Here is a 25487-nt window from a genome sequence, read left to right as displayed (position 1 = left end):
GAACCCGCGACGTCCGCGTCGAGGACTAAGGCCTCCAAACGTGGGGCGTGCTAACCCCCTGCGCCACCACAGCACGCCCTCGTTGAAGCAAATTTGATTCAGTTTCAGCACTAAGTCTTCCTGGGTTCATTATAGTGGATGTGATCAACCTGAAATCCAGTTCAGGGTTTTTCACTACGGCTGGGCGACGTAGAATTTTATCCTGATATTTGATATGTTCTACAATGATAAAAATTATGATTAAAAGAAGAAATATATTTCTTCATTTTTTGGGTAACTGTATGGCTGTCACTGCATGTTACAGCCTTCACTGCTCTAGAAAAAATCATTCCCATTTGAAACTGGCTTATATTTAGTGATATAAAGTGTGATTTACTGTATATCATTAATCTACACACAGTAACTGCATGTAATCATATTTTTACATTTACTAATATATATTGATGCTCTCGTTGAACAAACAACTGGAAAAAAAGTTAAAAAATAACTTTTCAGATTACACCTGTTATTTACTTTTCCTTCTAGCACATTGTTTGTTTTCAGTTGAACTTTACAGGATTAAATAACTTCAACTGATTTATTGTAGTTTCATTTTTAGCATCCGATAAACCTGGCATTTTATTTTATTTTTTTTATAAACATCTCACCAGTATTCCCCCGTTTTCTGTCCCGGTTTGGTTTTAATCCAGTGTGAAGAACGACCTAAAGAACCACTGAACTCACTTTGTGGCGCAGGCCTCGCTCTCTACCTCAACCATGACTTTAAATCAGCAGTTTCAGTTTGTTTAGTTTTTATATATCAATATATATGTAATGAAAATGAAATTTGTTGACTTTCTGGTTTTTCTGTGTAACTCATTTTATTAATCCCAGTGTGGAGCCACATTTTCTCTTAAAACAATCTCATAGTTGTTGCATTTTTACTTACATTTTTGTGTTTTTCAAGGACTTTTTGTTGTGTATGCAAAAATGAACTGTGACTGTTAACAATATTTTAGTTGTAGAGTTTTGCTGCAGTAAATATCTAAAGTAGGAACTGAGCTTAAAGTACTGTATCAACGGTTTTCTTACTTAACCAGTTGAGCCACATAATTGTGTTGAAATAAATACAAAATGCAGAATAAAAGCTAAATATGAGTGTAGCTTTGAAATAATACACATAGCTTTGAGGTGTAATATGCAGCTTATTCAATAAAAAGCATAAATTAGATTGTAAATGGTTAAAATTCCAGTTAACTGATGGAAAAAAGCAAATAAGGAAACAATTTTATCAAATTCTTTAAAGATGGATCATCAGAAATGTGGAAAATTATTGACCTTTCACCACCGCTACATGTTACAATTTACATACATCTGAATCAACATTCAGCCTGGTAAATTTTTAAATCATATAAATTTTGCAAGATTTAGTTCAATAAAAAACATGTTATCACTTTTACCCTATTAGTATTCTTTAAGGTAAACAAATAAAAAATGGTTTCTCTTCGGTTTGATAAAAAGAGACAGAAAATAATAACATGAAATATGCAGTGAAAATAATGAAAGCCTTAAATTTGATATTTGAAATGCTTGATTGATGTGTTTTGGAAAAAAATCTGCTAAAAGTCAATCCTTGATTTAAAACTTTAATTTTTCCAGCAGTTTAACTCTCATAGTGACACATTTTAAGATTTTACAATAATCGTTTCAATTTCTGAATATGATGCGATTCTACACTCTAGTTTTCTAGATTTTAAAAAAAGGTTTTTAAAAGATTTTGGATATTTTAGTGGAAAACTGTATGTTTCATAAGCAATGAGGGAATAAAATTGTTTTCTGTTTCGTCAGTTTGCTAAAAGCTTTTTTAGCATCTGGACAAACTCAGATCAGCTCCATTTGAAAATCTGCAAAACCTCGACGTGTCAAAACACATTTCAAATATGATAAAATACATACAGATTGATGTTTTTGTTCCCTGAAACTCTAAAAACTAAAAATAAAACCAGGACTATCAATAGTAAGTGTGAAGTTTAAACCAGACCCAGTTGATGAATTATATGTAAACTTTGGCTTTTTGTAATCTTCAAATTTGGTCTGTGCCGATTTGAAAATTTGCACTGATATCATTATTCATCCAACACACACAAAAACACCAATAAGATGGAAATTAATATTAGCACATTTTTAGTTATCAGACCAATACCATTGTGCTGATATATTTTGCATCTCTACTTTAATTAAATGTACTTTTACCCATTATTACCTAAAAGCAAATGTTTGTTTTTTTTTTTACTATTTTTATAGGAACATTTTTATTTATACAATATATCAGCACCAGCAGATGTTAGTATTTTGTCAAAATATATGTATAAGTAAAACTGGGCTGATGGTAACAACTAATCTTGTTGCTTTCCATCCATGTTTTTGTTTGGTCATGTTACCATGATAGTGATGCAGCAAAGCATTATGGAATGAGAAGCAATATACACTGCAAAAACACAAAATCTTACCTAGTATTTTTCTCCTACATCTTACTGAAAAGATACTTGTAAGTTAGTTTTCTCTTATTTGAAGTATAGTACGATATTAGTACTAGAAACTAGACCGAAATCACTGGGTAGGATTTTGCGTTTTTGCAGTGTGGCTTTTGTGGTTACTTTTACACAGTGTCAAAAGTGTAGAGAAACGTAATTCGTAATATCTGTAAATATTACAGTAATCAGCCATAAGAGCAGATATAAGCTCAAACTTTCATATCGATTATCCTAGATGACAGAAAAAGGAATAAAGTCTCAAATTTCAAAACATTTTTGTTATCCAGATCTCAAAAATAATCAAATTATTGTCAATACTTTTGTCTGTTAGCTAAATGATGTTGCGGCCAAAAACCTGACATGGAAAGTTTCGTTTTATGCTCCAGGAAAACCATCTAAGTCATGCATTGTCATCAGGATTTATGTTGTTTTATTTTAAACTCTGAACATAAGTTCAGAGTTTAAAATAAGCTCTGAACTCCTAAACTTACAAAAATAACCTGTGGGCTTAAATCAGATTTTGTTGTTGTTGTTGTTTTTGGTCACATTACATGTTACATGCTATCTACTGTAATGGTGCATAATCAGGAAGTGGGTCTGTGTCATTTCATGTGTTTGACAAACATTTCAATGTGTTCCGGATGCATGAGAGGATGCACTGAAATGACACGCTTACCTCGCTCTTCGTATGATGGTGCTACACTCATGGTGCTGATGTTTTTTTGTCTACTTTTAGTTTTGTCCCTTAGGAGACTCAGTTTTAACATCACCTCAGTTAAGCTGGGTTTCTCAGTAGCGTGTCGACTGTTCAGTTGTTTGTTTTAAAGTAACGTAGGAAAAAAAAACGCTAGTTGATTCTCATGTGAAACAATAAATAAATCTGTGGGATTCATCATAGAAGGTGTGGTTTTGTTATTTATTTACCTTTCTGTTTGCTCTTAAGTCCTAAAAGCCAGATTATAACATTTATTGTTCATCCATAAGTATGAAATTCTCTCTGATGGTTTCACTGGTTTTTAACACAATATTAGGAGAACATGTAACTGTAAATGTCACACAAAGTGAGATTAACTTTGTAAAATCCTGACTTGACGACTGACCTCACCTTAAACCAGATTTTTGATTTTTGAAGATTATATTTCTGAAAAATCAGGATTTTTTTTTTTCCACCAATGGGCTTCTTGGGTTTCCATAGTTCAGTGATGTGAGCATGCCCGAACAAGAATAGAGTCATAATATTACCAGAATAAAGTATTAATTTGATGAGAATGCAAAAATTAAAATGAGGAATGTTGAGCATCTTGTGAAGTTATACTTTGGTTTGGTTTATTCAGTCTATTCTGAAGAAAACCGTAGGGACTGATGTGCTGCTCACATCAGATCCTGTTGACTCCATCTTAGCTTCATTCTTGTAATTTTAAAACTTTTTTCTGATAAAATTGCATATTTTTTCTGCCAATATCATGACTATATTCTCGTAATTAGAATTTAAAATATGCTTGTCGCAAGTCTGAACCGGAAGTGATCCGCGCCATCTTAGTAGGTAAGCGTAGAGCAAGGAATATGACTTCATGGCTTCAAGACAAACAAACAGAAAGTATCTTGCCATTTTTGATCAATGTGCAAGAGAAAGATATATCAACAAAATCGCTGCTGAGACAAATAATGGAAACTTGTTAGACGATGTGGACAAGCTGCCTCCGATCTCTTACTATGACGTAGTTCACTATTTAGTGAACACAGTGCTATACCATGGAGGAGTTACGCCTGAAATCTATGGACGCATACAGGCAACGTTTCAACTGATTTATAAAGGACCTACGAACTCTTCATATGAATAACAAGGCTCTGATGACTGGCAGAGTAAGTGCATGTAGTAACACAAAGCTAGGCTAAATGTCCGTCTTAGCTAGCAGATAAAAGCTAAATTAGCTATGCTAATTTTGCTAGTTTGGCAGTAAGTACTACAATATAGCTGATATTTATCTTAGTATTACACAGAGGTGGGGAGAGTACTCAAATTGTAATCGAGTAATAGTTGTAATATACTATGTATAAATTAGATAGGAGCGAGGCGAGAGTAAGTCTGTGGCTTGTTCACTGTTGTCATAGCAACTCCATAGCAACTGTCATGGCAGTCACTGTATCCACTAAGATGGCTGTCGGCTACAAAGTTTCCGAAAACGTGACGACGTATGGAAACTACAGAAAATATTTTTCTGTCGTTTATTTTTTTTATATTAGGAGGCAAGAAAAAATATCAGTTAAAACAAGAAATTGAATCTGGTATGAAAAAATCAGAGATTTTATTTTTAAGCCATATCATCTCATCTAGATTTTGTATAAAATGTACAAAGGTTTACATTTATGTTTATTACATGAGCACACAGATTGGGACAACAAAATGACACAATTTCTAACTTAACTACTTGCAGTTTCTGTTACAGAGTGCATCAGTCATGGCACAGATTATAGCTGGAGTAGTTTCACAACAAAATAATTTTCTCAGATGCCTACATAAAGTCTGCATAAATTTACAGGACCAGACGGATGAGCGTGAACATTTCTTTTATCTTTAGATCAGTGTTTTCTTCTTCCCAAGTTTTATTTTTTAGAAAATTGACACACAAAAAGAGGAAAAGACTGAAAACTGAAAGTTCAGGCATTATACAGTTCTGCGTAAAACCTCACTGAAGGACATGTAAGTCAATGTAAAACTGACTAAAGCGTAAAAAATAATAAATTAACAACTTAATTTCTTAGAATTACCACAAAAAAATGGCTAGACTGTTGATTCCACAGCATCCGACAGATTAACACTGTTAGGATTTCTTACTTGGTGAAAAGTTTTTGAGTTCATGTAATTTTTTTAGCCATTTAAATCTTACATTGGTTTTTAAGTGGAAGTTCAGTTATGATGGTGTAGTTTCCCACGGTTTCTGCACTCTTTGCATCTGAGACGGAGTGGGACACTGGTTGCTGGGCTGGACGTCCGGCTTCGTCACTCCTGGCACTTCTTTTCCTTCTTGAACCAGTTGCATCACCTCTGCAAAAGAAAGCTGCTTCGTTTCTCCGTCTGCAGACGTTTCTGTTTCATTTGAATCTGGATTTGACTGAGCAGTTTGGTTCTGCTGGTTGTTACAAGATGGAGAGATCCACTGTTTGTAGCTTTGCTGATCTATTGGTTCCACAAACCTGAAGACGGACATGAAGGAGGGATTTAAAAAAGAAAAATGCCACAGTTAAAGGAGAATTAATTAAAACAAATACTATTTATGGTTGCTAACATCTAATGTAGCAAAATAAAACAGAATAAACATTCTGAATATCTATAAAAACAAATGTTTGAGACTAATTATGGTATTTTAGATTCCCAGTTTGATCAGCAGCTCAAGCCTACTGCACCATAAAATCCCAGAACTATTGGATCCTTAATAACACAAAAATATTTTATTTAACACCAGAACATTCTGGCTTTGCAAAACAAACTTTACAATAATTAATTTATGATATTTTCATATTTAGTAGAGAAAAGAATATGGAATCAACCAAGACTGGTAGATAACATCACAATTAGGGGTACATTGATCTTATTTTCTTCCGATTATTTTTTATAGTTGGTATGTTAGAGAGAGTTTTCCATTTTATCAGATTTTTTTCTTCAATTGCTCTTTCCTTTTTTATTGATGTGTTGTTCTGCTGCATATCTGATTAACAGTTTTGTGTTATTTTTGATCAACCTTCTTGTCTCCTTTTTTCAGTTAAATTCAAAAATGCTTTATTAATACAAAAGGGAAATCAAATATGGTTTTAACGCAGAACCCTTTGATTGAAGACTGTAATATTTCCTGGATGACTATCAGTTGTTGGCTGGCACTTCTAATCCACCTCATTTGCTTTTGCTGCTCCTCTTTAAATATCTTGTCTGGATGTATGGTGAAAGAGAGAAATGTTGCAAGATATCTTAAGATTTTTTTTCCCCACCTGTTTTAAAAGGTATATATTGCTGTTTCTGATCAAGTACGATTTTTTTCTCCTGTTTTACATCCTTCTATTTTATCATATACTTATGTTTATTTCTTCTTCTTTCATGTATCTGTTACAGCTTTCCATCATATCTTCAATCCATTTATTTGACTATTTTTTTGCCTCAAACAAGTAAAAGAAGTTAAAAAAGAAAAGAATAATGATTGCGATTTTTTAATGGTAACGTTTATCTTTATTCATTTGCAGACGACGCAAGCCATATTTATACTTTAAAATGTATAAAATGTGTAGCTTAGAATCCACTTTAACAAAATAAACAGAAAGATTAAGCATCTCCATAATCTAATAAACACTGCAGGTGTACTAACAGCTTTAAGGAAAACAAAAGAAGTTAATAAATATGAGGATGGATATGTGGGTAAACACAACAGAGTTGACCTGTTATAGAAGAACAGCTTCAGTTTTAGCAGCTCGGTTTGGTCTCTGTAGTTTAAAGTCTTCAGACCGTCGACAAAACGCTCATCTGCCTCGAAATTATAGGAGTCAAACCGGGAAAATACGGACTCCATGTTTACTTTAGCTTCAAAAATATATATATATATATATGTATATATACAAAAGCTTCACCTGGTGAACATAAACAGAAAACGTCCTGATGACCAATGCGCCGAAGAAGGTCTTCATCTGATTTAAACCGCACAGCTTCCGCTGCAGCGACACCGATGGTGAGATGTGGTACTGCACCGAAACTCAATGCATAACTGAGGGAGAGAAGATTTGGGGCCTCTCGTCCCGTTGCTACAGTCATCTCCACTCACAGCGTTTCAGTACAGATTTAGTTAAATCTGCATTGCTAAAATGTTTTAGAGAATAAACCAAGCTTAAAGATGAAAAATGATTAAACTTGATCCTTGAATCATACTATAATGTATAAGATTAGTGTTGGTCTTTTTACAAAGTAAACTTGCCACCTACTTTAAATCTTAAATTTGACACAATTTAAAATATTGAGATTAATTTATGCTGAAACTGTTCATGTGATATTATTAAAATTCTTAGTAAATAAACATATTTGTTTTCCAGAATATCAGATGTGAAACATCCTTAGTGATAAGAGGTTAAAGAAATAATTATGTTGATTAAGTTTAATTTGTGAATTCACTGTAATACAGACCACACTACAAGAGATCTTTTCTGCCAACAGCCATCACTGTCTACAATAAGTCTTTGAAGACTTTGAATTAATGAGTTACAACAATATTTAATTTCCTTTCGGGATCAATAAAGTATTTCTGAATTTGAATTTTTTTTAAAAATTAAAAAGTCATTTGTAGTTTTCCTTCCACTGAAAAAATATATAACACATATATAACATATATATATATGCTATATATATAACACATATATAGCACACATATGTTTGCTATAAAATATGTTCAAGTTACTAGTTGCAATGTGTTACCATTATATTATAAAAACTACTGCCGACTACTTTAGATTACTGGCTTGGATTCGTCTTTCTGCAGTGATTTGTTAAAAAAACAAACCAATAGTTACTATATGGGTTAGAAAGTATTTGTCTTTTTTAATCATTGTAGTAGCTCCTCACTGTTGTGTTTAATGAAAAGCAGATATTTCAGCATGTTTTGTTTGAAATTGTAGATCTTAAGCACGTGTGGTTGAGCGGAAATCTGACCCCCGTGTGATTGTGTGCTTCAGTGCTGGCGCCGTCGTTGGCCGCAGCCGACCAGCTGTTGAGTGAGGGGGTAAGTGTTTGAGCAGATCGGTCTGAGGGAGAGTCAGAAATTCATATCCGACCTGCTTGTTGTTTTTCCCATCACTGAAAGCAAAGAGTCAAACAGATAAAGAGGCAGGAGGAGAGGAGGGTGGTGACCTCAACAAGTGAGGAAATCTCATCCTATTAACTTCTCAGAAGGTGACGTTTCCTTTTAGGAGCGTGTGGCGTAAACAGTCAGCAGACGTCCTGGAAGTAAAGACAACCAACAAGACTACAGACAAAACTACAAGACAAAAGTCTGACTACCTCTCAGGTAGTCAGACTTTTGAAGGTTAAAGACGACCCATTATGCAAAATTCACATCTTGTGTGTTTCTGTACTTCTGTTTGGATCTCAACTGCTTCTAAAGAAAAAAGGTTTAAAAAGAAAAACACCCACACTTTTTGTTTTTTGGTGTCTGGAAAGTGAGCCATTTCAAAAACCTCCCAAATGCCAAGTCAGATTCAATGGGCATTGCTCCGTTACCTAGCAACCCCAGCAAAGCCCAGTCCGTCACCAGGCAACTCAAGCAAAGTTCCAGCATGTTTGGTCAGCTGATTTTACCTGTGTATGGACTGTACAATGGCTGCTGGAAAAGGGAAATATTTTGTTGTTGACTTGCCATTCAGAAACTACTTGCTGCATTCTTGTTGGTTGTGCACGAGGCTCTAATAATGCTGTTCAAAGATGTACGGCTGTATAAATGGGCATCCGTTTGCAGCCATTTTCACATGTGAGTGTCAATGCTATTTGTTTTTAAAGTGAACAAGAGGCCCTTAAGTACACTGTACAAAAAATGTCTCTAATTTACGGTAAAATACCAGCAACTATGGTTGCCAGAATTTTACAGAATAAATACGGTAAAATCTGTGTTTATACGGTGAAATTCTTGCAGCCACAGCTGCCGGTAATTCACTATAAATTAAAAAAAATATTTTTGCAATTCATTCTGAAAGGAAATCAAAATAGGCAGAACTGACCAAACTAAAATCTCATTATTTAATAATTATTTTGTGTAAAAAATGTAATTAATATGTTTTGTATAGCGCGTATCTTCCCAACTCGTGCAAGGAAGCATAATAGGTCATGGTCTGAACAAAAATTTATTGAATAGGATTTAGAAAATACAAAAATTAATTAAAAGATAAGTAAATACAGTCACTTATAAAAAGAGATGAGCATTCAGATTGCACCAAGAGTTTGCTCAGAGCTCTCCTAAACACTCCACACAAAACAGATTTTGCCTTTTAAAACAGCTGTACAGTAACTATGAAAACCCTCCTACACTGTTCTTATCTGGCATTTTCTAATCTAAAAAAGCACCATATATTTTCGGTCTTCTCAGCCACAGCTGGAGTCTGCAGCAGGTCCCACTGGCGCCGAGCATCTGTGTCGCTGGAGTTTGGGCGGGATGGACGTCGGCCTCTGATTCTGACGAGACGGACGAGCGAAGCAGAAGGTCAGAGTGCTGCTGGAGCTGCAGTCGTAGTTTCCATCCTGGTCAGACAGAATAAAGGAAGGAAGTTCCAAATAAAAAAAAATTACAACAACAAAAAAACAATATTTTGTCATTTAAATAGTTTCTAAATTACAATCACAAAAAGCGTGAAAAGGAGCTACACCTTCTTGTGATGGTAATTTAAAAACAACATAGTCCACTTTGTCAATATTTATTAAACAAACATGAAGCCAGAATGGAAATAGAGTAGAGTTCTGCTTTGGTTGCTAGGTAACGGGGCCAGGCAAGGCTGGGGTTGCTAGGTAACGGCACATTGCCTGTCCAATGCGACTCAAGGTTTTTGAACAGCTTGTTTTCCACATAGCTAAAAACATTAAATTATTGTAAAAACCGGTTAAGTGTTTCTTAAGCGCTTGGGCTGTTTTTAGAAGCAGTTGAGAACCAAATAAAAGTATTAAAAACACAGAAAATGTGAATTTTGCGTAATAAATTCACTGTGGCTGTTAGTTTCAGTGGCTGTGTTATTTTGATAATGATTTAAGTAAATTAAAACAAAAGCTTTTTAAAGTCTGAAACCTACAGTTAAGTGTTTTATGCCAACCCTAATTTATGAGGAATTATTCGGCTGCTGTTTTAGTGTTATAGATTCTAAAGTGCTCAACAAATATGAAACCTTTGAGTTATAAAACTCAGAAATTTTCTTGTTTTTCTCTAGAAAATTTCTGAGATTAATCTAAAAATTTCTGAGTTTTTTTTATCCACAATTGCCCTACTAAGTCCAAATAAATAGAAGCTGTAAAACACAATTGTGAAACAAGATAATTGCATTGGATGTGCTGAAATCCACACCCTTAATGTAACAAAAATTCAGATTTTGAAAAATGGTATCTTCAAAAACCAAAAGAAATCGATGAAACCTATTTATCGCCCAGCCCCACCCGTAGGTGGTACGATGTTTCTTTCCTCACCTCTGTTGCGGCCGCGCTCTGACTGTTTCTGGCTCTCCGGTTCACGCTGCCTCCCTTCTCCTCTCTCTCTCTCTGCTTAATGAACCTCTGGTTGACGATCCGGGTCACGCTGTCGTTCCTCTGCAGCGGTCTGGTCGGCGCCCGCTCCAGGTTCTTCAGCCCGCTCGTTGTCTTCTGGCCCGACCCCGCAGAGGCTCTGTCCGCCCGGCCGCTCACCCGGCGCAGGAACTCGGTCACCAAGCCGCACCGGTTTGCGCTGGTAGATCTGGTCGGCAGCTTGGAGGGGCTCTGGTTCTGGGCTGGGTTTGATCTGGTACCAGTTTGCCGAGTCCAGGTGAGGCCGTTTGTGCTCTGCTGCGACGGGTGCCACAACCCTCGATCTCTGGAGCCGGAGGATGACAAAGAGCTCAAACTGGGGGGTGAGGAAGGAGATGAGGAATGTCTGCGAAACGGTTTGGGGGAGGAAGTGGAGCTCCTTCGACCTGCTAACCCGTCCAGCGAGGTGGAGATGTGCTGGGAGTGAGCGGAAACCAGCAAGGAGCCGCTTCTCAACCCCTGAGTCTCATCTGTCTGCTGGCCAACACTCACCATCTGCGGCTTCGTGTGGGTCTGTGTACCTGAGCAGGCTACGTCCACCCAGCGGCCTGCTATCCTCCCTTTCTTCTCCGGAGAGCCGGCGTGAACCGTCTGCCTCCAGCCAGCCGTGATCTCCTTCATGTCGTCGCTCAGATTAGCGGAGGAGCCCAGGCAGAGCTGAGAGAAGGATGTCGGCGGCGTGCACCAGGGAGACGAGGTTTCCACGGATGCCCGGTCTGCAGCGGGGCTTTGCTTTAGCTGAGCCAGCTGGACTCTGCGGGCCGACGGGGGGCTGTAGTAGATACGGAAAGTCGTCTTCTCTGGGGCGGTGTGGCTGCGCTCCGTCGACATCTGTTCAAAATTGAGACCAGGGAAGCTGAGAGGCATGATTAGGTGGTCCCATGTCTTAACCGGATCGTCTCGGTCCAGCTGGGCCGCCTCCTGGCTCAGGTAGCACCAGTTCTTCCTTCGTGGGCTGCGTGGGGAAAACAGCTGTCGAAGTCTGCAGATACTGTGGAAGCAGCAAGAGAAAAATGAAACAATTAATCGGACAAATCGCGATTAATTGATTATTTACAGACATGTTGCATGTTATTGTTTACATCTGGAAACTGCGCACACGCAAACAATGTCGAAGGGCAAAAAGGCTCCTCTTCTTCTTGTCATCCGTAGCTGCGCAACAAAATGAAACCTGGAGATGTATGTATTATTTATTTAGTGCAGTGCACCACTGCAAAGGGAAAATAACCTTTGAAGAATAACTCAAAACCACTCCTATTTTTCTCATCTCTCACTCTGTGTCTCGTTGCCATAGCAACTGACTGACAACAGCTCCACTAATGTGTGGAGCTGTTAGTGTTTGTGTTTTTTTCAACATCAATAAACACGCAAACATTTCCCACACAAAGAACAGAATATTCAGTCTGTTACAGTTTTAGGTTTGATGTTTATTTTACGATTATTAATAAGTGATTGTCTGAACACACAGGTGATTGATTAGCTAATTTAAACTCCTGCTCTACCTATAATCAGTAACGGAGTTGCTGTTTAGGTCGCCTTTTTTTTTTTAACTGAACCAAAACGCATCGAATTCTGCACCACTTCTACATCTTATGGTTGTAAAAGTCAAGCTAGCATAACTGACCCACTTCCCTCTCTGTCACCATTTTTTATTATTAAAACTTTTTCCTGACCTTGTTATCTAGTTGTTGTAGTTTTTACCATTGCTAGCAAAGCATTGCAAACAAAAGGAAAACACCGACCTGTGATCTTCAACGTGTTGCCCATCGTGGAAAACGGCACCAACAGAAAGCTGAGCAAAGAAAGAGAAAGCAAATTAAACAAATAAAGCAAATTAATGCTTCATCTGAACTGTTGATTTTTTAGCTAATTTCCAACTGAATGCAGATCTATTGCTCATGTTAGCCACTTAAAGTCTCCAATTCCCTCAAATGGGAATAAGGTTTTGCCTTATTCAGGGCTATTTTGCATTTTTTACTCAATTTATTTGTCCAGCACCACTTTACAGAATTATAACCTCAATATACTTTATAAATCTGATACAAAATGTATAAGCAAATCTGTCCAATTCTATAAATGCATGAATATACAGTCCAATAGGAAGCTAGTTACGACACAAGGAAGTCAAACCGGCAGTGGTGGGCACCGCTAACAAGGAAGCTAGTTGTGCTAAAGGCAAAGCTAAATATCAACATAGAATTTAGCGGATGATAATGCTAAAGCGCTAACTTTAAAGACTAAAACTAAAGCACAAATTTAGTTTTGCAAATTATTATTTAAATCTACTATGTCTTTAGATATAGTATTTATGTTAATATTTTGTTTTGTTTTGTATATAATTGACCACATGTATGAGCAGCCATTCTGGAGACCCACCAGTTATGAGTTCAGACTCTCCATGTGGTTCCCTGGGAAATTAGCTTAATGAGTAATTTCTTAGTAATAAAAGTTTTTTGTTAATATTTGTCAATAACCAGACTGGCTCTTGAAGTCTACAAACCCCATTTTCTGTGTTTCTGGATCCTCCCTGACAGTGCAGCCCGTAATCACGAATCCGACTTAAACGAATCTATAAGCAATAATGGTGATAAGTCACATTATCAGCATGTTATCCTGCTGAAGTTGAAGCTGAAACGCTGCCACATAAAGCTGCTGGCATGCCTTTAGAGTCTTTTCATCACTGCAGACTAAATGTTCTCAGAAAGAGGGAAAAAATAAATAATAAAATGCAATTTTTGAAGCTATAGATGCTTAATATAAAAATCAGGTGTGAACAGCAAAGCAGAAAAGCTCCATTTGGAGAATTTTACTGCATATATAGTTTGTATATCTGAACACGTCTGTCCTGGTTGGCTGCAGCTCCTACAAGAGATTACCCTAAATACTTTGGCATGAGTCTTCTCATGAAGCAGGCAGAGAGACAGAGATCATGGGGAGGACTTCCCACTGTGTCAGACAGCCTCACACTCAGCGGGAGGATTGGACTCTGAGCGGCACCGTTACCTCGGCTGCCTCCTCACACGCAGCCGACTTCGCCTTGCTGTCATCTCGAAGCTCGGCGCTGAGGTCCTGCAGCAACCCGAGCAGCGCTGACAGGGTTTTATCTCTACACTGGGGATAAAAACAGAAAATGAGACGTTCTTAACCAAACTTGGAAAAAAAAAAACATGCAATAATTGACAACATTTCACTTTGCCATGCTGCAAAGTAGAGCTTTGTATGTTTATGAAATAGAAGGAAAGTGAAAATATGTAAGTAGTAAAATCTGAAACAAACCACGGAGACCAAGGAACACTTAAGACTCTGGAGAAAGTTGTGTAGACGTTTAATGTAGAGTAACTTAAAAAATAATACCTCAAGTAGGGCTGCACCTAGTCAATTATTTTACTAATCATTCAGACGATTTACTGAATTAAGAAAACTGGATTTCTCATTTGACCACTTGAACTTAACCCTAGAAATACATTAAAAATGCAAATAAGCAAATAATTCAATTAATTTTTCAAATAACTAATGGACATTTCATTGCCTAAAATGAAATGAAATAGCGTTCTTTAAGTGAACACTTGATCATTTGTAGCAAAGAATGCATCTGCAGCTAAAAAATACTTCTAACATGTGAAAAGCTCAGGTGTTAGAACTTAATTTATCTACAGTGTAGAGCTGAGAGTATTCTTTGATTAGCCAGTAAATAAATGGATAGAAATAGTTAGAACTCCTCAAGTGGCATCGTTTCAGCTTCACCTGCAGAAAAATCTGTAGAATGTGCCGTTTTTAAAAAAAAATCTGATAAATCGATTAATCCACAGGTTTGAATATTTCATCTGTTTTCTATTGTACCTCTTTTCCTTCCAGATTGGTTCCTCTGACGTTGCACCACTGATGAAGGATCCACAGAATATGCAACGACAGCTGCAGCTTCGGATCCCTCCGGCCGTCCACGACTTCCCCTTGCTTTGCTTTCTGTTTGGCCTGCATGCTGCAGACTTCTTCCACATGCAACTCCTTCAAACGTTCGTAGTTTGCCGAGAGAAAAGAGGAAAAATCCCAAGCGAATCCTTCCTTCTGAGGGCCCTTTTCGTCGCCCCTGAGGAGAGCATCCATCTTCTCGATGAAGGCCAGCAGCATGGCCTGCAGGAGCTCCAGCGTCTCCGTTAGATGTCGCTGTGCCTGGACGGTTGGGGTCACGTCCATCGGAGATGTGAGGGAAAACGATGAAGGGGAGCTGTGCCCGTTTCTGGGCGGCACCGACAGAACCTGAATGGCTGAAGATAAAATGCAGGCATGATCTCTGAGAGCAAGCAGAAACTCGTAGTCTTTGGCGGCCATCTCTTTAAGCGTAGCACTAGCTGTCTGGTTAGCATCTCTCTCCTGGCTGGATGGAGACTCCTGCTCTCCGCCCACCGGACCTTCCCGACCTTCGCTGATCTGCTCGTCAGTCTGCGATTGGCTGCAGAACAACTCTCCCCCTGCGTTCCCTTGTCCTTCCTCTGGTTTCTCTCTCTGGTTCTTCATTTCTCCATCTTTAATTGCTGCAGTCAGCGATGGATTCTCATCAGCAGCGTCTTCCTCTCCTCCTCCTGTTTTCTCCTTGAGGTCACACATCTCCGCTCGCAGGCCGCGGTTCTCCACCTCCAGCTCGACGATGCGGCGGCTCAGGAGCGTGGCCTCTTCTTCCACCAGTTTCAAATGAACTTTGACCTCTGCTTCCCTGGCATGGGCAGAGCTGTGTTTGCCCTCAGGCAGCGGGAGGATGTCTACGTCTCCGTACGTCGACTGGTATCGGGCCAGTTCCTCTCGCATGGCCTCGCTGTCTGACACCAGCTTGGTCAGCTTCTTGCACATGAGAGCCAACTCTTCTTTGGCAAAGTGGAGTTGGCACTTCAGGTCAGTGCTGTCCTCCTTCAACGAGACAATCAGAGACGACAGAAGTGAAACAGAAGTGATCCGTGCCATCTTGGTAGGCAAAAACAGTGCAAAGCATAGTGGACCCATGTGAGTAAGTACATTTTAACAAACACAATGGTTACATGTCCCTATTAGCTTTCAGATAAAAGCTACATCAGCTAAGCTAATTTTGCTAGTTCCACAGTAAGGACTGTAGTAAATAGCAATGATATTTATCCTTGTTTTATACAGAGGTGTAATTAAGTAATACTTGTAATATACGTCTATTGTTTATAATTTGGATAGAAATGAGGCAAGAGCTAGTTCTAATCTTGTGGCTTGCTGTCATAGCAACTGTCATGCCAGTTATGGTACCTATCAAGATGGCTGTCAGCTACAAAGTTGACATCACATGAGATCTATGTATAATTTAGCTTAGTTCAAAGCTGGTGGCTGGATTACTGTTGTCATAGCGACTCAATAGTAACTGCCTACCAAGATGGCTGTCAGTTACAAGGTTCACGGAAGTGCGATGTCTCATGAGAACTAAGTATTGAAAGTTTCAGAAGAAGAAAATACCTCAATCTGCTGAGAAAGTCGCTTCTCTGCCTTGCTGACCGTTGAGCGGATGCTTCTCCTTTTCAACGTGCTCTGAGACAGAAAAGAAACGCTACAGTTGAGATTTTCAGCAGAAACTTTTAAGTCATCCTGATACTTCACTGAACCTACAGGCATCGTAGCTTAATTACTTTAGTGATTACTTGATTTTAGAAACTAAGATCAATTAAATTCTAATTCAAAAATACTTTATTGATCGCAAAAGGAAATTAAATGTTGTAAGTCATGAATGAATTCAAATTCTTCAAACAGTTATTGTAGCTACTGATGACTGTTGGCAGGAAAAAGTTAGTATTGACTTACTGAGTAAATTAATTTCTTAAAATCTTACCAAATATTTTAGGTCTAGTTTCTGGTGCAAATTTCTTAGTGCATTTGAAATAAGACAAAATAACTTAAAAGTAACTTCTCAGTGAGATATAAGAGCTTTTTCTAAGTCAATAATTCCTTAATATTGATGAAAAAAATACTAGTTCCACTTGATTTTTTTTAACTTTTAACCACGTCATGTGTGAAACAACAGCAGATTCAGTTCCTGAAATGTTTGTTCTCCTTCACTTCTATCTGCACTGTGTCAGGGAAATTTGTTATTTGTGCGAAGTCGCTATTTTATTTCTATTTTTAGGTGATGAAAGAGAGAAAATAAAAAAAATAAAATCTCTGAATTACGACTTTGATCTCAGAATTCATATTTTTTTCTCAGAATTCTGACTTTTAATCTAATTATTTCTGTATTAAAATGCAATAAAAAATAGAAAAACTGCCAAACTTTTCTTTATTCTTTCATCATTTCCAGTCAAAGATTATGAAGAGCCGTTGTGGAAGTCGCAGAGAGCGACTTGCGGTTCCAGAGCCACAGGTTGCAGACCCCTGGATTAGGTCATTTAAGTGGATTTCACTGCTGGGATCAAAGAGACTAGCGGCTGTCTCAGAGCCAAAGTGCTGAATCCAGGATTAAACCGAACACATGTCACCGTCCTCCAAGATGGTCGAGGGATCTAAATGGGTAAAACTCAGCCTAACGGTTCAGTGCTGGAGAATCGTCAACGTTTGATGGAGGTTCTGGGTCAGTGCATGAGGCACCGACGCCTTTCTGGATGCCATAATACGTCCTGATCCAGATTTAGCCCAGCTTATTGTAAGCAGAACGGCAGAAAGTCACAGAGGGTCTATTTTTGTAATCTCTGTGCCTTTTTTTCTGTCATCTCAGGCGACTGTGTCAGCTGTGCTCAGGGTTCTGGCCCAGGCATACCAACGGGCTGCTTCACCCATCCCCGGCACCAAGCAGCTGCCACCCGGCCCTCCTCTCATATCACTGAGGGTCGCCTTACCCAGGGATGAGGGGACAGCTGGCTGGATGGGTGCAGCGGTGGTGGGTAACGGAGAGGATGATGCCTGACCACAAAAATGGACGTTTATTACAGCTGAAAGCTTTACTTTCATCTACTGCAGTGGTGCCCAAAGTCGGTCCTCGATGGCCGGCACCCTGCATGTTTTAGTTCTCTCCCTAGTTTAACGCACCTGAATCCAATGATGGCTCGTTAGAAGGCCTAAGAAGAACATTGACATACTGAAAAGGTTGTTACTACCACCAGGGAGAGAACTAAAGCGTGCAGGATGCCGGCCCTCAAGGACAGACTTTGGGCATCCCTGATCTAATGTATATCTGGAAACTATAAATTAATCACCAATGTCAGACAGGGGTGGGCGGAGTAAGGAGTAAGAATAGCCCTACTGTTTTACCAGAACAGCCTTTATGACAATATTATATTGTATAAAATAGAGCGAGAGTGAATGGAAGCAGCTGAAAGACTCACTTTTCTACAAGCAGAGGTCAAAATACCCAAAAAATGCATTCAAGTAAGAGTAGCACTACTTTAACATATTCTACTTAAGTAAAAGTAAAAGATAACCGTCCAAGGAAATATTTAAGTTAAAGTAAAAAAGTATTTGGTAAAAGGTGACTCATGTACTGAGCAACTTATGTAGAAATTTAAATGAAAATATTTCATGTAAACAACATACATACAAAATCTTGCCAAGTATGTTTGGTCTAGTTTCTAGTGTAAATACCTTAGTACACTTGAAATAAGACAAAACTAACTTATAAGTAACTTTTTATCAAGATACATGAGCTTGTTTTAAGTTAATTTAATATTTCTTTAAAAACAAATAAAGTACTAGTTACTGGCAGATTATTTCAGTTCTAGCAAGACAGTGTTTCCATCTTATAAATGAAAAATCTTCTGGTGAAACTAGTACTTTTTCATCGGTATTAAGGAATTCTTTACTTGAATCAAGCTCTTATATCTGGCTGTCAGTTTTGTCTTATTTCAAGTATGTCAACATATTTGCAATCAAAACTAGACCAAGAATACTTGGTAAGATTTTGTGTTTTTAAAGTGCAATCAAATGTAGCATCTTGTTTTAATTACCATTTCTTAAAGCTGTAGTATGTAAATTTTATTTTTTTTAAAAAAGATTTGTATATATTCGTTAAAACTCTCACCACGTTTTGACAGTTTGTTATGCAACAGATAATCTGCAAAACAATGCATCTCCTCCGCCCTCTGTCGGTTCATAGCTTGTCATGACTGCTGGCCTAGTTAACGTACAGATGACACTGGATAAACGGTTTTCCTGTAATGACAACTTGTTTCTCCGCCACTAGCACATTTAGCAGCGACTACACGAGGATGACTGACAGCGTCATAAAAGTTACAACCTGCAGCTTTAACTGTTGGAAAATCTGTATTTTTTTCACCAATGCGCTCCTCGGGTTTCCACAGTTCAGAGCGATCTGAGTACGTCCATGGCGGCCATCTTGTTTGACGAAATCTGCCTCATAACCTACTGTCACACCATGGCAATAGTTTTAGCCAACATATAAATATATATGTAAACATTTTTTAATTAAAAGTTATATGCTCTATGTTTAAGCAAACTTATTTTCGAAATGTCACGTTGTGCAATTTTATGGTTAAACTGGTGACTTTTAATAAAAGTCACCTCTCTGGCTTTTTCCACCTCACTCTGCAGGACCTGCTTGGCGACCTCCAGCTCCTGCGTTTTCTCACGCAGCATCTCGTTTTCCCACTCCAGCTGGGAGTTTTTCTTCTGCGCCGCCTCCAGCTCGTTGTAGAGGCGGAGGGAGACGCTCTTCGCGACCTGGGAGCGAAACGAACAGATGGTTAGCAACAGCTGTTACGTCATATCCTGTGTAACAACTGTGACCGTAGGAGGCGCTGTTGCAGTTTTTCCACCACACTTTGCCATACCTTCAGCATGTATCATAAAAATATTTGGTATTTAGTCAATATTAACTATTTAAACCAAACTGTTTCTGCTAAGTCTCTCCTTCCTCCGAATAATAAAATATAACATTATAATATTAGTGATCCGATAGTTACTTTTTACTCTTTGGAGGAAGGAGAGAGGCAGCAGAAACAGTTTGGTTTAAATATTTTGTATTTTACTATAAGTTACAGTCAGAAATGAACAAGGTACCCAGAAATTGTACTCAAGTAAGAGTAGAATTATTTCAACATACTTTTTACTCAAGTAAAAGTAAAAATAGTATTTGGTAAAAAGTCAACTCAAGTACAGAGTAATTGATCAAATTATGAAGAATCATTTCATATTTAAAAATTACATAATCAGATGGACCAGAATATAAAGTTAAGTGGAAATTTTTGTATTTTGAGGGTGAAAATAACAGTAATTTATATAAGTAACTAAAACAATAACAAAATCTGGTAAATATATTTTTTTTCCAATCAGTTTCTTTCAATAAAAAACTTATGAAACTTTAACAAAAACTGCAGGTGTGTGTCTGTCTGGTGAAGTTTTGGTTAAAACATGTTAAAACAAATTTTACTTAAGTAAGAGTAGAGATACTTCATGATAAAATTACTCAAGTAAAAGTGAAAAGTACAGTGTGGTAAAAATTCTCCTAAAATTACATTTTTTCCAAAACGATACTCAAGTAAATGTAATTAAGTAGATGTAAATAGTTAGTACTACCCAACTGTGGTTACAATATATGATAAGTCATAATATTAGCGGTCAGATGTCACTGATGTTTCTTTGTTTGGATTTTTTTATTCCCCTCCGCCCCATAAAGCTTATGTTTTTGACGAAGCTCAGTGTTGAAATGCAACAGCGTCACAATATGCAGTGGTAACAGAATCTGGTGTAACACCAGCAACTCCAGTGAGGGAAAAAGAAGAGTGGATTGCTTCCACTCTGCAGTAGTGTCGTTATTTTTAATGAGCTCGTGCAGCGCGGTTTCTGCAGCAGCTGGTCTTGGCTGACACACTTTACAAGGAAATTCTTGTGACGGGAATTCTCCATTTGAGTGAATGCAGAGGGGGAGTCAGAGTCAGGTCAGGCACCACACTGAAAACATTCAACAACAGTCGCTACACTTTCATGTTTCTGGTAGATGGGAGAATAAGTCAGCGCCTAATTACAATCCTGTATGTTAAAAATATAAACAGGATGCATGAGAAGGCTGTTTTAGTCTAATGACATGACTGTGGTCCTGGTGAGCAGCGGGAACGACTTTATATCAGAGCAAACATCCATGAATCAGGCTACAGTCAACTGATTGAGCTCTTCCAGTCAGTATGAGCAAGTATGCAGAATAAAAGCAATAACAGGAGAAAAGGTTTTGAAAGTCAGTTTAATGATTCACGCAGAAAAAGTTTGAGCTTTTACTGTTGGTTTAGTTAGTTTTTAGATCCGTAACTAACAATTATTCTGATGATTAATCGGATAAATCATTGGCATATTCTGCAGATGTTTTATTTAAAGTTGCAGCATGTAACATTTATGAAAATATGTTGTTATTTTACATATTTGTTAAAACTGTCACCATAACAGATAATCTGTGAAGATCTCCTGAACATCTTCGTTGAGCTACTATTACTGTCTGAAGAAATATAACGCTCTCGGCCACAAACAACCAATCAGAGCCAGGAGGCGGGTCTTAGCGCTGTCAATCAAATTCATGCACTTGCTGCTAAACTTGCTAATGGCAGAAAAACAACTTACCATTACAGAAAATCCATTTATCCACCGTCAGGTAAATATCTTTAGCAGAAAGAAGGAGGGAGAGTACACAGGAGTGATTGACAGCACTAAGAACCGCCTCCTAGCTCTGATTGGTTGTTTCTAGTTTGTACTGGGAGAAGGCAAAGCACCTTGATTTTTTCACAGATCTGTTGATTATTTTTTGAATTAACCAAATAATAGCAAAAGATGCTTAATAGGCGATTATTTTGCAGAATTAGAACCACGGGAAGCTAAAACTGCCACTTGAGGAGTTTTGGATAGAATGTATTTACAAAAAAAGGGGTTTTATTTATATTTTAATTAAAACATGTTTATGTTTTTACAGGTTTGGCTTCATTACTGCTCTGACTTTGTTGGGGTTTTTTTTAGGAAATGGCCTTTTTTTTGAGTCTCTGAATTCCAGTTAGCAACTAATCAATAACCATATTAGTTGACGGTTATTTCAATAATTGATTAACCACAATCAATCGCTTCAGACTGCTTCCTGCTGGGTTCAGACCTTTATGTCGTGCTCCAGGTTCCGGACCAGCTCCCCGTCCACCTGCCCCGTCTGAGCCACCCGGATGCTGCGCCGCTCGGCCTTGCGGAGGCGATACTGCAGGATGCGACACGTCTTCTTGGCCTGCTCCAGCTGCAGCCGCAGCTCCTGCAGCTGGTACACCTCCTCCTCCTGGAACATGTCGCGCATCTCCAGCATCTCGCAGCGAAGCTCCTCCACCTCATCCTGTGGCAAACAACACAGGTCAAGTTTCAAGCATAAATCAATTAACTGCATGGTAAATGAAAATAAATTTAACAATTTCCATTTGCATAGTTTATGATTTTTCTCTTTTCTTTCTTTCTACCAAAAGCTGGACGACAAAATTCTTCAGTCTGGTGCTTTAGTTTCAACCAGCTCCTTTTTCTGTAGGGCAATTTTGTTTCCAAAGACTTCATAATTAATTTTATTTGTTGTTTTGATTGTTTTGTTTTATTTATTTTAGATATTTAAAATGTCTTCCAGTTCCAGTGTCAAATATTCATTAGAAATTAAAGTTAATTGATCTTAAATTATGTACTTGCATTATTGTGCTATTATCATTATAGTACACAAAACAACAATATTATTGTTTATTAAAATAACTTCTAGAAAAAGTTTAGGTCCAGCAAAATGTATTCTAGTGACAGAACTAGTTTGAAGATATGTTTTTTATTCTCAATGTCTAAAGAAAGGAAGGAGTTTAAGATTCCTATTTTCATTTATAGAGTTGCTTTTTATGTAAATACAAGGTTTTCTAACAAAAAATTAAGAATAATTATTAAATAATGAAGTTTATTATACATTCAATCTTTACTTAGAAGTTATGTTGTTCAAGTTTTAACTTAAAAATAACCATAATTTAAGGTTTCCCACCAACCCTGACCACAAGATCCAACATTTTTTATGGAGAATAAACAAATTAACAGTAAAAGTTGACGTTTCATTGCCATTTATTTAGAAGAAAATATGCCAATAACCTCATCTTCCTTGGTTTTTAGATATTGTGATCAATAGTTGAGTTGTGACGTGTGAGAGAGGACGACCGAAATGCCAAAATTAGAACTTACTTGCCACACATGTACATTGAAATGAAAGGAAACTCCAAAAATAGTGCAAACAATTTAAGATATACAAAAAACAGAAACTTAGTGATATATATACAGTATATATATATATATATATATATATATATATATATATATATATATATATATATATATAATGGCTATATATATATAGCCATTTTAAGCCATTTTAAATTTTAAGCAGAGTTACTTTCGCAAAATAATACTGGAAATCTGAAGTTTGTGGAGAATAAACTAACTCAGAGATGCTCCAAATTTGCAAATTAAGTTATTCCAAACGAAAATCAGCAAAGGGAATTAAAAAAATATATAAATAGCGCACTGAGCTCCGACTTACTTTCAGATACTCGTTCTCTGACCTCAAGTCTTCAATCTCCCTCTGCAGCTCCTCGGTTGTCTCCCCCGTCAGGAGATCCATGAAGGCTGTTTTACCCGAACCGAGTCCCGCTGCCGCCGCCGCATCAGGCTGGAGCGCGCAGTTATCTGCCGCAGATTTTGCGCAGCACGGCGCGTCCTGGCGCGTCCCCTCGCTGTCCGGGCTCTCATAAGCTCTGCCGTCGATCCAGCTTAACTCGTTATCGCTGCTCGGAGAGTCGCGCTTGTTGCCCTCCGAGGTGCTGTCGGAGACCTCCGAGCTGCTGTCCGAGGAGGACTGCTTCCCGGAGGGGCAGCCGGAGTCTTTGCTGAGGTCCTCCGAGGCGTTGCTGGCGTCCGACAGCTTCCTCTGCGCGCCGGGGCTCCGGTGGCTCTCCGCGGGGACTCCAGAGGGTTTCCCCGCTTGCTTTCTCTGCGGTCCGGCTGGTTTCATGTCTGCTTTACTCTCCCACTGACCGGACTGTGTGTCCTCTTCACCTGTCAGATTCTTCTTCTTCTTCTGGACCAAAAGCTGCTGCTGCTGCTGCTGCGTCCTGGACTGCTTCTGACTGCGGAGCGCAGACTTTGCGCTTTTATCACCGTCTTTAGTCATTCTCTTCTTCTAGTTTTTAAACAATATTTTTCGGGGTGAAGATACCATATTTCGGTGTTATAACTCAAAATTCACTGCTGGAGGATGTTTGGCCAAGAGCTCTGCATCTTCAAGACTGAAACTTTTCCACCGCGCGTAAAGACAGAAATAAATCGTGTTGGGGGAAATGACTTCCGGTTACATTGCAAAATAAAACGGTGCACGGTGGATTATTGGTTCTTCCCATCATTTTTAGTCACTATTCTCAACATTCTTTGCGGCAAAAACAAATGACTCAATATCTGAGTCATGACTCCACATGTTCATATCCTGGTAAAGGGTTTGAAAATGTAATCTCTGAATAGTTTTAAGGATAATCCCAAAGTTTTCAGTATTGGTAATCCTCTCTTTCGTCTTTATAGTTGAGAAAATTTTCTATTTCAACAGAGTTTTGTTTTGTGGACTCATTTCCTGTTAAAATAAGGTTGCATGTTTAGAAAATGTTTGTGTTATTAAAAAAACAAACAAGCAACTAAATAATTACTTTCTACATGTTTGGTGAACAGCTTCCATCACAATAACCCATCAACAATTTTTACATTCAGAGGAATATGAAGATTTGTAATGGTGTCAGTATTTTAAAACCCACACTGTCTGTAACAAATGAAAGCAAACTAATTCATAAACAGACCAATTTGTTCTGAGATTCACTGAGTTTTGAGCGACTTTTTCTTAACCTGTAAATACACAAGATCTATATAAATCTATAAGATCTATAAGTACAAAAATATTCATAACCCTCTGGTTGATTTAGATTAAAAAAAAGAAAATATTTAGTCATTCAAGCCCTTCAATTTTTAAAATAAATGAGGCACACATTTCCTAAAATATGAATATAGTGGGCATCAGTAAAAAAGAAAAAAATATTTTATTTTATTCAGTGTTTCTTCAGATTAATGGTATTTATTTTAACAAAAGTTTGGTAGATTTACTCAATTACGTTTACTTGATTTTTTGGGGGGGAAGGAATTACTTATACAAGTATTCTTACTATGCTGTATCTTTTACTTGAGTTATTTTATTAAGAAGTATCTTTTACTTTCGTAAGATCTCTGGATATTCCGCTGTTAGTATTTTCACTGAATGAAAACAAAATTTTAACCAAGAATTTACCAGACACTGTCACACACCTCCAGCTTTTGTTAAAGCTTCATGAGTTTTATATTGAAAGAAACTGAAATTATGAAAAAAGTATTTTTTCCTTATTTTGTTATATTATAACTATGTAATTTATATTAATTATTCTAATTTTGGTCCCTAAATTGCCAAAATTTCCACATAACTATATTTGGGTCCTTTCAATTATGTAATTTTTAAATATTAAATGATTAATGTGTTGATCAGTTATTCAGTACTTGAGCAGCATTTGATTTCTTTTTTCACTCTTACTTGAGTAATTTCTTGCTTCTTTTAACTTTTACATGAATAAAAATGTCAAAGTATTTCTACTCTGATTTTAGTTATTTTTACTTCAAATCTATTCAGAGATGTCGAC

General features: G+C 37.6%; 1 protein-coding gene and 1 long non-coding RNA gene across 4 annotated transcripts; one reads left to right on the top strand and one right to left on the bottom strand.

The window, feature by feature from the left end:
- The first annotated feature begins 4015 nt into the window (after positions 1-4015).
- LOC114140339 (uncharacterized) lies at positions 4016-9751 on the top strand. Of its 2 annotated transcripts, none has more exons than XR_003594561.1 (3): positions 4016-4376; positions 8163-8266; positions 8348-8492. It is a non-coding gene; the product is annotated as an uncharacterized LOC114140339 (long non-coding RNA). The 2 variants fall into 2 exon arrangements; XR_003594560.1 differs by lacking the exon at positions 8348-8492 and adding an exon at positions 9623-9751 and having other exon boundaries at positions 4023-4376.
- LOC114140335 (uncharacterized) lies at positions 9362-24106 on the bottom strand. 2 transcript variants are annotated; one of them, XM_028010114.1, is made up of 9 exons: positions 23324-24106; positions 21881-22105; positions 19333-19473; positions 16267-16338; positions 14641-15702; positions 13804-13911; positions 12543-12592; positions 10705-11791; positions 9362-9774 (listed from the first exon to the last, which is right to left on the bottom strand). In XM_028010114.1, the coding sequence occupies exons 1-9, from the start codon at positions 23951-23953 to the stop codon at positions 9619-9621; spliced, it is 3531 nt and encodes a 1176-aa protein (XP_027865915.1). In that variant the 5' UTR covers positions 23954-24106; the 3' UTR covers positions 9362-9618. The 2 variants fall into 2 exon arrangements, with proteins under 2 accessions (XP_027865915.1, XP_027865914.1); XM_028010113.1 differs by having other exon boundaries at positions 19315-19473; positions 23324-24105.
- Positions 24107-25487: the final 1381 nt, after the last annotated feature.

The sequence above is a fragment of the Xiphophorus couchianus genome, chromosome 24, assembly GCF_001444195.1.
Source record: "Xiphophorus couchianus chromosome 24, X_couchianus-1.0, whole genome shotgun sequence".
Taxonomy (NCBI): Eukaryota; Metazoa; Chordata; class Actinopteri; order Cyprinodontiformes; family Poeciliidae; genus Xiphophorus; species Xiphophorus couchianus.
This window is presented reverse-complemented; position numbering and strand designations above follow the sequence as displayed.